Genomic DNA, 13,193 nt, shown 5'->3' on the forward strand with positions numbered 1-13,193 from the left:
ACAGGCAGAGGGAGAAGCAGGCTCCATGCACCGGGAGCCCGACGTGGGATTCGATCCCGGGTCTCCAGGATCGCGCCCTGGGCCAAAGGCAGGCGCCAAACCGCTGCGCCACCCAGGGATCCCCAACCCTAAAATTTATATGGAACCAGAAAAGATCCTGAATAGCCAAAGGAATGTTGAAAAAGAAAACCAGGGACACCTGGGTGGCTCAGTGTCTGAGGGTCTGCTTTCAGCTCAGGGTGTGATCCCATAGTCCCAAGATTGAGTCCCACATTGGGCTCCCTGTAGGGAGCCTGCTTCTCTCTCTGCCCACGTCTCTGTCTCTCTCTGTGTGTCGCTCATGAATAAATAAATAAATAAAATCTTAAAAAAAAAAAAAAAAGAAAGAAACCCAAAACTGATGGCATCACAATCCCAGACTTCAAGTTCTATCACAAGGCTGTAATTATCTCTTTTTTTTTTTAAGATTTTATTTATTTACTTGACAGAGAGAGAGAGCAGAAGCAGGGGGAGCTGCAGACAGAGGGAGAGGGAGAAGCAAGCTCCTCAATGAACAAGGAGCCCTATATGGGGCTCAATCCCAGAACCCTGGGACCACAAGCCACAAGCCAAAGGGAGATGCTCAACCATCTGAACCATGCAAGTGCCCCTAAAGCTATAATTATGAAGACAATATGGTATTCGCACAAACACAGACACATAGATCAATGGAACAGAATAGAGAAGCTGGAAATGGACCCTCAACTCCATGGTCAACTAACCTTCAACAAAGCAGGAAAAGAATATCCAATGGAAAAAAGTCTCTTCAACAAATGGTGTTGGGACAACTGGACAGCTACATGCAGAAGAATGAAACTGGACCATTTCGTTATACGATACACAAACATAGGCTCAAATGGATGAAAGACCTAAGTGTAAGATAGGAATCCATCAAAATCCTAGAGGAGAACACAGGCAGCAACCTCTGACCTAGGGCACAGCAACTTCTTCTTAGACACATCTCCAAAGGCAAGGAAAACAGAGGTAAAAATGAAGTATTGGGACTTATCAAGATAAAAAGCTTTTGCACAGCAAAGGAAAGAGTTGACAAAACCAAAAGACAATCTATAGAAACCAGAAGACAACTCCTTCATATGGGGGCTGTCCTGTGCATTGCAGGAGAAGATATTTGCAAATGTCTTATCAAGTAAAGGGCTAGTTGGGATCCCTGGGTGGCGCAGCGGTTTGGCGCCTGCCTTTGGCCCAGGGCGCGATCCTGGAGACCCGGGATCGAATCCCACGTCGGGCTCCCGGTGCATGGAGCCTGCTTCTCCCTCTGCCTGTGTCTCTGCTTCTCTCTCTCACTGTGTGCCTATCATAAATAAATAAAATTTTTTTTTATTTTTTTTAATAAATAAAATTAAAAAAAAAAAAAAAAAAGTAAAGGGCTAGTATTCAAAATCTATACAGAACTAGTCAAACTCAACATCCAAAGAACAAATAATCCAAAGAAGAAATGGAAAGAAGACATGAACAGACATTTCTCCAAAGAAGAAACACAAATGGTCAACAGACACATTAAAAAATGCTCAATACTGGGCAGCCGAGGTGGCTCAGCAGTTTAGTGCCACCTTCGGCCTGGGGCCTGATCCTGGAGACCTGGGATCGAGTCCCACACTGGGCTCCCTGCATGGGGCCTGCTTCTCTTTCTGCCTGTGTCTCTGCTTCTCTCTCTCTCTCTCTCTCTTTCTCATGAATAAATAAAATCTAAAAAAAAAAATGCTCAACATCACTCAGCATCAGAGAAATACAAATCAAAATCACAATGTGATACCACCTTACACCTATCAGACTGGCTAAAATTAACAAGTCAGGAGATAACATGTTGGCAAGGATGTGGAGAAAGGGTAACCCTCTTACACTGTTGGTGGGAATGCAAGCTGGTGCAGCCACTCTGGAAAACAATACTGAGCTTCCTCAAAAAGTTGAAAATAGAGCTACCTACCCTATGGACCAGAAATTACACTACTAGGGATTTACCTCAAAAATACAAATGTAGTGATCTGAAGGGGCACCTGCACCCCAATGTTTATAGCAGCAATGTCCACAATAGCCAAACTATGGAAAGAGCCTAGATGTCCATCGATGATCCTAGATGAATGGATAAAGATGTGAGATACACACACACACACACACACACACACACACACACATATACATACAATGGAATACTACTCAGCTACCAAAAAAGAATGAAATCTTCCCATTTGCAATGACATGGATGGAACTAAAGGATATTATGCTCTATTTCTATGCTCTATTTCTAAGTGAAACAAGTCAATCAGAGAAAGACAATTGTCATATGATCTCATTCATATGTGGAATTTAAGAAACAAACCAGGGGATCATAGGGGAAAAGGGGAAAAAATAAAACAAGACGAAATCAGAGATGAAGACAAACCAAAAGAGACTTTTAATCATAGGAAACAAACTGAGGATTGCTGGAGGGGAAGGGCTTGAGGGATGGGCTAACTGGGTGATGGACATTAAGGTGGGCATATGATATAATGCGCACTGGGTATTATGTAAGATTGATGAACCACTGACTTATACCTCTGAAATCAATAATACATTATATGTTAATTAATTGAATTTAAATTAAAAAACAAATTAAAAACATTTAAAACTTTTTTTTATTTTTAAAGATTTTATTTATTCATGAAAGACAGAGAGAGAGAGGCACAGACACAGGCAGAGGGAGAAGCAGGCTCCATGCAGGGAGCCTGATGTGGGATTTGATCCCGGGTCTCCAGGATCACACTGTGGGCTGAAGGCAGCGCTAAACCGCTGAGCCACCTGGCTGCCCAATTAAAATTTTTAAACAGCCTCATCCCACTGGAAATGTGTCCATTTGATTAGTAAATGTATACTACCTAGCTCAGCATCTTGCATGTGGGAGGTGCTCCATATTCATCATGTTAACAAAAGTTAAAATGAGTTGCTTTTGATACTTCCAATGTGATTCCAGACAGATCAATCAGTGTCATCTAGCAGAGTAGGTCCCATTTACAGCAAAGTGCTATTTTACTAAGATAAAAAATATGTATTTCATATGTATCTCAGTCATGTCTAAGGCTGGGTCTAAACATCATCTTTGGTTATTTGATGGTCAATCTATCAAACAGGTCTCATTCTAAAGCTCCTTTCTCAAGGGCACAAGCTGGGTATGGGATTGCTACTCTGGAGTGGGAGCAGGAACAGTGTCTGCATTCTTGCTACACTGTTAATCCCACCCCCCAGGAGGAAGGCAAGGAGAAAGATGATTCATTAAGAGACAACAAATGGCAAGATGGGTCATTCTCTAACCACAAATACCAGAATCATCAGTCCTTTTGTACCAGAGGTTCTCAACCTCAGTACTACTGACATTTGAAAGCAGATAATTCTTTATATGGGGGCTGTCCTGTGCACTGCAGGATGTTTAGCAGCATCCCTGGCCTCCACCCAGTAGATGCCAGTAGCAACAACAAAAATGTCTCCAGACATTGCCCAATGTCCAATTGCTGGGGAAGGGAGAAGAAGGTGTTTTCTTCCTACTCTATCCCCCACGCTATTAAGAACTACTGTCTTGGGCAGCCCCGGTGGTGCAGCGGTTTAGCGCCGCCTGCAGCCCAGGGCATGATCCTGGAGACCCTGGATCGAGTCCCAGGTCAGGCTCTCTGCATGGAGCCTGCTTCTCCCTCTGCCTGTGTCTCTGCCTCTCTCTCTCCCTCTCTCTCTCTGTCTCTATGAATAAATAAATAAAATCTTAAAAAAAAAAAAAAAAAGAACTGTCTTACAGAAACATTATCAGGCCAGTCTCTCTCCTAGCTGGCATTGCTTCTTGGTTTAATGCTACCTAGCATGAAGTCCCTTTTTGAGTATCAGGTATCCAAATGTCTGCTCTCTCATGGGGGAACACATTTGCTAGTTTAGTGAAAAGCCCCACAAAAACTTCACAAGTGCCCATGAATGAGCAGTTTGAATCTGGCTCTACTTCCCATCCCTCAATATCAACCCCAACTTTAGTTCTTGCCCAGCAGGGGATCCTCTGGGGAACACTAAGAAGATAGCTTAAGCCCCAAATATCTTCTAAAACATCCACTCCACCCACCAGACACTCACGTATCTTCCCCTACCAAAGAGTACTTCAACTACCAAAGGAGGGTCTGGTGGGAGGACAAGTCCAATGTTGCCTCTTTCCAAGAGAAGGGGACGCTGCTAATCAAAAATATCTGCATTCAAAATTCAAAAAAGGTTAACATTTGCTGAATCTGGGTACAAAGCATATAGAAATTCTTTCTATTGTTTTTGCAACTTTTAGTAAGTCTGAAATCATTTTTTTTTTTTAAATGAACGTTGGGGGCGCCCTGGGTGGCTCAGTTGTTTAGTGTCTGATTCTTGATTTGGCTTGGGTTATCTCAAGGTTGTGGGATCAAGCCCCTCGTTGGCCGTGGAGCCTGCTTGGGATTCTCTCTCTCCTTCTGCCCTGACCCCTCCCCACTTTCTCACATGCAAGCATACTTGTTCTTTCTCAAAAACAAACAAACAAACAAACAAAAAAAAAAACAGTGATCTTATTGGAATAATGAAGATGTTCTAAAACTAGGTTATGATGACAGCTGCACAACTTGGAAAATTAACTAAAAACTTCGACTTATAATTAAAATGGGTGGATCCTGTATTCCCTATGTACTACAGGTCAAACATGAAAGCCACAATGTCAATTCTGCTGGAAAGAAGCTTCTAAGAAAGATACACAGGGAAGTAACTGGTCTTCCCCACCCCACTTTGAGCTTTGGTTAACAATTCCAGGAAAATAGGAAAGATCCACATTGGTACCTACTAACCGTCTGGTTACAGCAATGTTACCTCTAAAAAGTAGCCCAAGGATTTCCTAAGAGGCATTTTTATTTCAAATCTACTTCAAATAGTTCTTTCATTAACTTCTAACTATATGGATACTAAAGCAGAAAGCCTGTTCAACTCTACAAAGCAAGTACTGTGCACAAGCCATGTGACCACTTCAAATGTGGTTATCAATTTAATCATCATCTTTCAGATTTTCAGCTTAAGTGTTCTTCTGTGGTAAGTAGATACAACTAGCAAAGAAATTCTTCTTTTACATTTTAAGATTGAAGTTCTAAATCTCTAGCTTCCCGACAAATTGACAGATACTTTTTTTGAGGGAGTAAATGAATCCATGTTTTATTTTCATTCCCATTGGACTGGCACCCTAAACCAAATTCCATGCTAAGTTTAAAAACTTTTTAAAATTAAGATACAGTTTGCACATCACAAAATTCACTCTTTTATTGTGCTTTCTACAATGCAATGGGTTTTAGTATATTCACAAGTTTGGCCAATGATCGCTACTATCTAATTCTAGAAGATTTAATCATCCTCCAAAGAGACTCTATTACCCATTAGGAGTCATTCACTATTCCCTCTTGAGAGCACTTCTCCCTAAGTGGCTGGTAACCGATAACCTACTTTCTTTTTTTTTTTTTTTTTAAGATTTTATTTATTTATTCATGAGAGACACAGAGAGAGAGGCAGAGACATAGGCAGAGAGAGAAGCAGGCTCCTCACAGGGAGCCCGATGTGGGACTTGATCCTGGGACTGGGATCACGACCTGAGCGGAAGGCAGATGCTCAACTGCTGATCCACCCAGGCGTTCCCCTACTTTCTTTTTTTAAAAAAGATTGTATTTATTTATTTTAGAGAGAGAGAGTGCGAGTGTGGGGGTAGGGGGGTGGGGAGCAGAGGAAGAGGGACAAGCTGACTCCATGCTGAGCACAGAGCCCAATGTGCACTTGATCTCATAATCCTGAGACCATGCCCCGAGCTGAAATCAAGAGTCAGACACTTGACCAACTGAGCCCCCAGTAATCTACATTCTGTGATAAACTTCTTTCTCTATTTATATTCCTTTGGAAATAGGATTTATACAAATTAAACACAAATTTCACTTAGTCACAGAATTTGGTAAAATATATGGCATTAGTATATAACATTAGCATGGCTAATCTCACAACGTGAGATTAAAAATTATTAATCTTGGGCAGCCCGGGTGGTTCGGTGGTTTAGCACCATCTTCAGCCCAGGGCCTGATCCTGGAGACCCAGGATTGAGTACCGCCATCGGGCTCCCTGCATGGGGCCTACTTCTCCCTCTGCCTGTGTCTCTGCCGCACTCTCTCTGTCTCTCATTAATAAATAAAATCTTAAAAAAAATTATTAATCTAGATAAGCTTATCCATGATTATCAAAATCATACCATCAATACTCTTAACAGGAAAGAAGTACATATTATATATAATATATAATATATACTCATACGAAATGAGTTAGAAGGTAAAACAACAGCACCTGAACACTTGGCCTGGGGAGAAGGAGACACAAAGACACATTATAATATACTCGGCTCAAGTGGAGAAAATGCCTAATAACACTGAATGCCAGAGGAAGCCTAAGAGAATTCTGTGATGGGTGAACTACCATCAATGCTAGGCTCTAAACAAGGCTCCCCACCCCCAGGAGTACTGGCATGGCCATGTTCTTCTTCCCTCACATGCCGGGATGCCTGTGCACTCATCCTGCAGACACCAATGGGACAGATGCTACACAGCCTTGTTTTCACTTTCAGTCCAGGAAACCTAGTCTCATGGTAGAGGCAATGGGCAACAGCACCATCAGAATTGGCTGCCAAACATCTAGCTGCCACCCAAAGCATCATTATCACTTCTCAGGCTCCCAAGAGGTGAATAAGCAGCCAAGAAAAAGGAAGACAACCAAGCAGGGTCCAGTGTCATAGAATCATTCTCTTCAGTACCTCTTCTGGTAGTGAGCAGCCACCAAAGGCTGGCCACTGTACCAGGCGCTTCACATACATCACTCTAATCTCACAGCTGCTCTGAGGTGGGTACTATGATTATCCTTCCATTTTACAAGTGAGACACTGAGACTGAGAAATTACAAACGAACTAAGAAGTGATAAAGATGGAATTCTAAACTTTTCAGTGGTCCTAACCCTATACTGTCTGGAGGTATACAGAACCCTAAACCAAAGTTATAATCCAGATCACAAACTGAACTATGCCTTTGTATAACCCCTGAGCTAGTTAATTAGGATTATACATATTCTGCTTGTCTTTTTTTCCAATAACTATCTGTAATCAAGTTCCAAAAGTCCACAAGACTGAAAATTAGCACTTCACACAACTCCATTTTTATAAAAAGTATAAACATTAACTACAAATACCAGCTGAAAGAATAGGTATAACATCAAAGAACAAGATTGAAATTCACAGGCATATTTCCAACTTAGAACAAATTAAGAACTAAATTACTTCAATCCACAGAAATGAATCATGATATACATGTATGACAAAAATAATTATAAACCTCATCATAGGAGACACACTGGAAGTCCTCTCTTAACACTGACAAAATGAGGGGCGCCTACATGGCTCAGTCAGTTAAGTGTCTGACTCTTGATTTTGTCAGTCATTTAAGTGTCTGACTCTTGATTTTGGCTCAGCTCATGATCTCATAATCATGGTTCTGCACTGGGCATGGATCTTACTTAAGAGTCTCTCTCTCTCTCTCTGCCCACCCCCATCACTCACGTATGCATACACTCTCTTTCTAAAAACAAAGCAAAAAAACTGCCTAATGATTCAAGAAAGTCAAACTGAATCCAGTTTGGAGCACCTCTTGTGATTATTGCAGAAAACTCTGAGATATGGTAAAGCCAGGGGCTGGTCATCAGAACTTAAGAGTTTTAAAGCCGCATGCTAAGGGCACCTGGGTGGCTCAGCTGGTTAAGTGCTTGCCTTTGGCTCAGGTCAATGATCCCAGTGTCCTGGGATTGAGCCCTGTATTGGGCTCCCTGCTCAGTGGAGAGTCTACTTCTGCCTCTGCCCCTCTCCCAGCTCATGTTCTTTCTCTCACTCAAATAAATAAATAAAATCTTAAAAAAAAAAAAAAAAAAAAAAAAGGCCACAAGCCAGATTTCTAGTGTGGCCTAGCTATGTTCCATGTCCTCCATGTGGTGTGTCTCTGGCTCCTTCTATTGGGAGAATTTAAGATTTGACAACAAATGTAGCAGAAGCTCCTAGAAAGACCTAGAAGCAGTCCCCTGAGAATCAGTCCCAGTCAACAGTTTAAATGGGAAATACTGTTGACACAAAAAATAATCCTCTTGAGTACTGCCACCAAATCCCTTTTTAGCTAGATATCCCATGAAGCCAAGACTGAAGCTGCTGTAACTTAAGACTTTCTTGTTCCAGTCAGATGCAAAGTTGTTATGATAATAACAAATACTGACTCAGTGTTCACTGTGTGCCAGGCCTGGTTCTAATCCCCCTACATGCATTAACTCATTTAATCCCAAGAAGTATGAGAGGACACTAGGACACAGAGATGTTAAGCCACTTGTCCAATCACACAGATGAAGGTGATAGAACAGGAATGCAACCCCAGGTAGTCTGCCTCCATGTATTTGATTACTAGGATATACTGCCTCATGCCAGTCCAGACTCAATTACTAAAAAGAACTGAAATTTTCTTTTTTTTTTTTTAAGATTTTATTTATTTATTCACGATAGAGAGACAGAGAGGGGGGGGGAGAGAGAGGGGCAGAGACACAGGCAAGGGAGAAGCAGGCTCCACGCAGGGAGCCCGATGCGGGATTTGATCCCGGGTCTCCAGGATCGCGCCCCGGGCCAAAGGCAGGTGCCAAACCGCTGCGCCACCCAGGGATCCCCAGAACTGTAATTTTCTTAAATATCCTGAGAGCAAAAATCTTAAGTAACTACTGATTTACATTTACATTCATTTTAGAATGTATTTTTCTTTCTGTTTCTCACCAATAACCTTACAGAGGGCAATCAGGAAAAGGTACTAAAATTGAAGTTTCGAGGAAAAATCCCATGATTTAAGCCACAAGTCATACAGCTGAGCTCTGGATGAGGTGCCACATTCTCTTCAGTGAAGTAGTTTTGGGGTATGGGTTTAGGTAAAACCACAACCTTGCAGGATTAAAAGGTTACCACTTTTTTGTTACCTGGAATGTACACAACCTAAATACTTAAGTGTTTCATACAGTAATGCTAACAACTTGAAAATGATTCCAACAAATTAAGTTTTCACCCATTTTTTCCACTATGGCCTCAGTATTCCCATCCTCCAGAACAAAGCTTTCCCTGGTGATCTCATTTTACTCAGAGATACCATTTCAGATTTGGTTTCCTTCACATTATCTTCAGAAACACCCTTTACATCCTGGTATCTTCAAAAACCTAAACTCTCTTAACTTTGTTGACATAAAAAACACTATTTCATAAAACTTCATGAATTCTACAGCCTTCATGCACCCCCCAGCCCCCACCCCCGGCACCAGCAAAGGCCAGTGTCTGAAAGAATCTTCATGTTAGGTGATAATGGCATCTTTTTTTTCCACTTTGTAAAGTCGGGATGATTGTATCATATAGCCAAGTCATCTTTGGCTAAAGGCCACCAATGCTAAGAAAGTTGAGTAAATATTCCAGAGAAATGAATTCTTCTTCCAGAGCTACCCTTCATAAGAGCATTTCAGTAAACATTTGATTGAGAACAAACAACAAACATCACACCTGCAAATGGAAGAAAATAAAATGCTGGGATGCCTGGGTGGCTCAGTGGTTGAGCATCTGCCTTTGGCTCAGGGCATGTTCCCGTAGTCCCAAGTTCAAGTCCCACATCGGGCTCCCTGCATGGAGCCTGCTTCTCCCTCTGCCTGTGTCTCTGCCTCTCTTTCTCTCTCTCTAATGAATAAATAAAGAGAAAGAAAGAAAGAAAGAAAGAAAGAAAGAAAGAAAGAGAAAGAAAGGAAGAAAGAGAGACAGAAAAAAAGAAAAGAAAAAAATGCTAATTTCTTTAGATCAACTGACAACTGCTTGAAAGAGCTGGTACAACTGGGCAACCACTGAAGGGATCAATACTCTAATACAATGCTTCTTACTCCCCTCCCTAAGTCCCCCTGTGAAATGGCACACACGGCAAAAGGAGATAATATTCACCCTCAAACCGCAGGGATTTGGTCAACAAAGAAAGCCCAGGGTACATGACGCTGTTAGAAATACCCTTCCCAGTAGGAGTAGAATAAAAAACCCTGCCTCACAGTGTTTGCTGGCTTCCTATTTCTCCTAGAGAGAGATGAAGGTACAAGCTGACAGACCTCTGCTAGAAATGAATTCCCCAGACAGACAGACAGCTGCTAAGTTCTGCCCTGATGAGTGGTAAAGATTACTAGAAGGATGGTAAGTGGATCATGAAATCTGTACAGTTCAGCAAGAGGATTCTGTTGTATGGCAGTGCTAGCAGTCTACGCTGTGTCCTATGACTAGGGGAAGAATATAAAACTAGGAAAGGAGGTTGACTGACTAAGGATATGGTGCTACCTTATTAAATAATTATTCTAGTGAATATTAAAAATGAGATCATACAAGGCAGCCCGAGTGGCTCAGCAGTTTAGTGCTGCCTTCAGCCCAGGGCATGATCCTGGAGTCCCGGGATCGAGTCCCATGTCAGGCTCCCTGCATGGAGCCTGCTTCTCCCTCTGCCTGTGTCTCTGCCTCTCTCTCTCTATGTGTGTTCTCTTTAAATTCTCATGAATTAAAAAAAAAAAAAAAAAAATGAGATCATACAAAAATTTGGAATCTGAGAGAACATCCTATGGGATCTATGACTACACCTAATGTCTGTCACCTTTCTTGGTCTAAGTTCCTGTAAGATACAAGCTGTCTCTTATTTGTACTTCTGCACAGAGTACCTTATGGTACATATGCCTAAGGACCTGTCAAAACATCCTATTTCACCCCGAAAAAATTTTGGCACTGCTCTTGCTTTGTTCTGGCATCTCATTCATGGGGCAAGAGTCAATCATCAGGGATTTGGGAACCCTAAGAATGTTCAGAGAAAGTGTAGGGAGGGTGGGAGTATAGATGACTAAAGACCACACCCCCTCAATACTGCTGTGTAAATGAACATTTTTCCACATATTGCTCGAAAAGAAACCCTGCCTAGGATAAATTTTGTTTTTAAAAAAAGGCTGTCCTAGTTCTATGTAACACTTCTCTCTAAAAGGGGCTAGAAATTTCAGACAGGACTTTTTTGTTGGGATAGAAGGAAGAGGCAGTTAAAACACAATATTGTTATTTTTTAAGATTAAAGACCAAACAGCTCTGATAAAAAGTAACACCTCTCCAGGAGCAACCCACAGTTGGGAGAACGCTACAAAAGAGAATAGCATCTGCCATGGCTCCCCCATTTATATTTCCACCACTCATAGTATTATTTAGCACAGTGGCAAAGGACTTAATGACTATTCACTGATAACAAGATGTTCATGAATTAAGTAAGTGTTCTCAAGTAGGACAGGCAGTCAGAATGGAACCAACCATAAGCACAAAGATTGGGACCTTCATTCTTCTCTCAAAATATTGGTAGCTGGCACATAACATCCATTAAATGACTGGCTTAATGATGGACAATGAACCAATCAGTCAATAAGAACTTCGTCAAAAAAAAAAAAAAAAAAAAAAAAGAACTCCATCAAGAAGATTGTGGTTGTAATCCAGTCATTCTCTGAGGATCTAACAATACTTATACTACTAACAATAGGTATGGATACGTCAAATTTCCTCTAAATAGCGCCTGCTCCCAAAGGATTTATAGATGCCATCTCCCCATAAGGGGAGAACATGGCCAAAGAAGGGAGAAGGTTAAGTATAATGAGCCATGCTGAATGGAACAAAGCTGACGAAAGGGCATCGGGCTACAAGAGAGGAAGAGTTCTCATGCAATACTACTCTTCTCTAGCAGAGCCTTAAGATCTTGGGCACACTGCATTCACCGTTAAGTAACAGCAGTGGGTACATAAATATCAAACTGTATTATTAAGCTTCTTTCTCCTACTTTACAGATGGAGAAACTAAGACACCACAAAGAAAATAACTTCCCCCAAGGAAACACCATGACAAGGATTCTATCCATTTCATAATTCCAAAACCAACAGGCAGGGTTCAATTAAAAGTCCAAACGACAGTTCTAGGTGGCAAGCTGAATACATCTAGATGTTTCAAACATAAGGTAAGTATAGATTCAGATTCACCAGCTCTGACTATAGGCAGCCAAGAACTTGAGTACGAAACTCCAATTTTTAAAGAACCATGATAAATGCACTACACAGAACAATCCACTCCTCTTTCTCCTTCCTGATGGCCCTCTTGAGAAAGTAGCACATGCAGGTAGGACCTAAGTGCCACAGGTGTTGCCATCAGTGGCCCTGACCCTAGGTCTAGGCATAAGTACTGATCTAGAATTCCTGTGCCAGGCAGATCCTTAAGATCACAGACAGTCAAGGATCATTCTTTGCATTAAGATCTCCTAATCAATCACATTCCAATGGGAAGCACTCCAGACCTGTCATTTTTTCCCATCTACTGTCTTTGTCATCTAGTCCAACTGCAACTGGGCTCCAGTTTTTAAAATACACTTGTGCCCATTAACTCTGCTAGAGAAACCTTCCCAGCCTCTTCTAAAGTTTCTCTTCACAACTGCTTTCTGGTTGGAATTTGGTATGCTCCAAATACAGATTTCTGGTACCTTTCCAAAGTTCAATCATTTGATACCCTCCCTCCCCGTACATAAAAAATATATCCTTCCAGCATCATTTGACCGAAGTATAAAGCAACCTGGTTGGCCTCCATGCATCCGATGGCATCTTCCAAGAGTGAAAACTCCACGCAGACATAGCCATAGTCGTAACCTGGGGACAGCATTTAAATACAGACGGGAGTGGTGTTAGTGCCTTGCAACACAAAAGACACACTTAAATCCCCTGTTTCTGAACCCCTTAACACAAGCCCTCCCAACTAGCACCTCCCTCCCCTATACTGGGCAAAGCTGCTACCCCAAACAGAAAAAAGTACTGAAGGAAAATCTGGATGTTTCTGACTTTGAGAGTCATTCCAAAATGGCTTTTTCTATTAACCAAGAAGATCTGCCCTCTTTAGCACTGATGGTCTGTCTGGTGAGGGTGCCCCAGAATTAGGTAATCCCACAGAAAGTTCACGAGGGGACCCAGAACATTTTAATCACAGGCTGAATCTTCTGGAAAAACAAAGTCA

The 13,193-nt window shown here is 41.7% G+C and overlaps 1 protein-coding gene across 11 annotated transcripts in view; it reads right to left on the reverse strand.

Annotated features, from left to right (window-relative positions):
- Positions 1-13,193, reverse strand: part of RBM6 (RNA binding motif protein 6) — a 121,969-nt gene that overhangs the window by 55,993 nt on the left and 52,783 nt on the right. For 6 of the 11 annotated variants that reach the window (XM_025987697.2, XM_072722265.1, XM_072722263.1 and 3 more), the window contains exon 6: positions 12,759-12,832. The exons of the other annotated variants lie outside the window; for them this stretch is intronic. In XM_025987697.2, the coding sequence (XP_025843482.1) occupies positions 12,759-12,832 (74 nt within the window). The remainder of the gene's footprint in view (positions 1-12,758; positions 12,833-13,193) is intronic. 11 annotated transcript variants of the gene reach the window in all.

This window comes from Vulpes vulpes, chromosome 9, assembly GCF_048418805.1.
Source record: "Vulpes vulpes isolate BD-2025 chromosome 9, VulVul3, whole genome shotgun sequence".
Lineage (NCBI taxonomy): Eukaryota > Metazoa > Chordata > Mammalia > Carnivora > Canidae > Vulpes > Vulpes vulpes.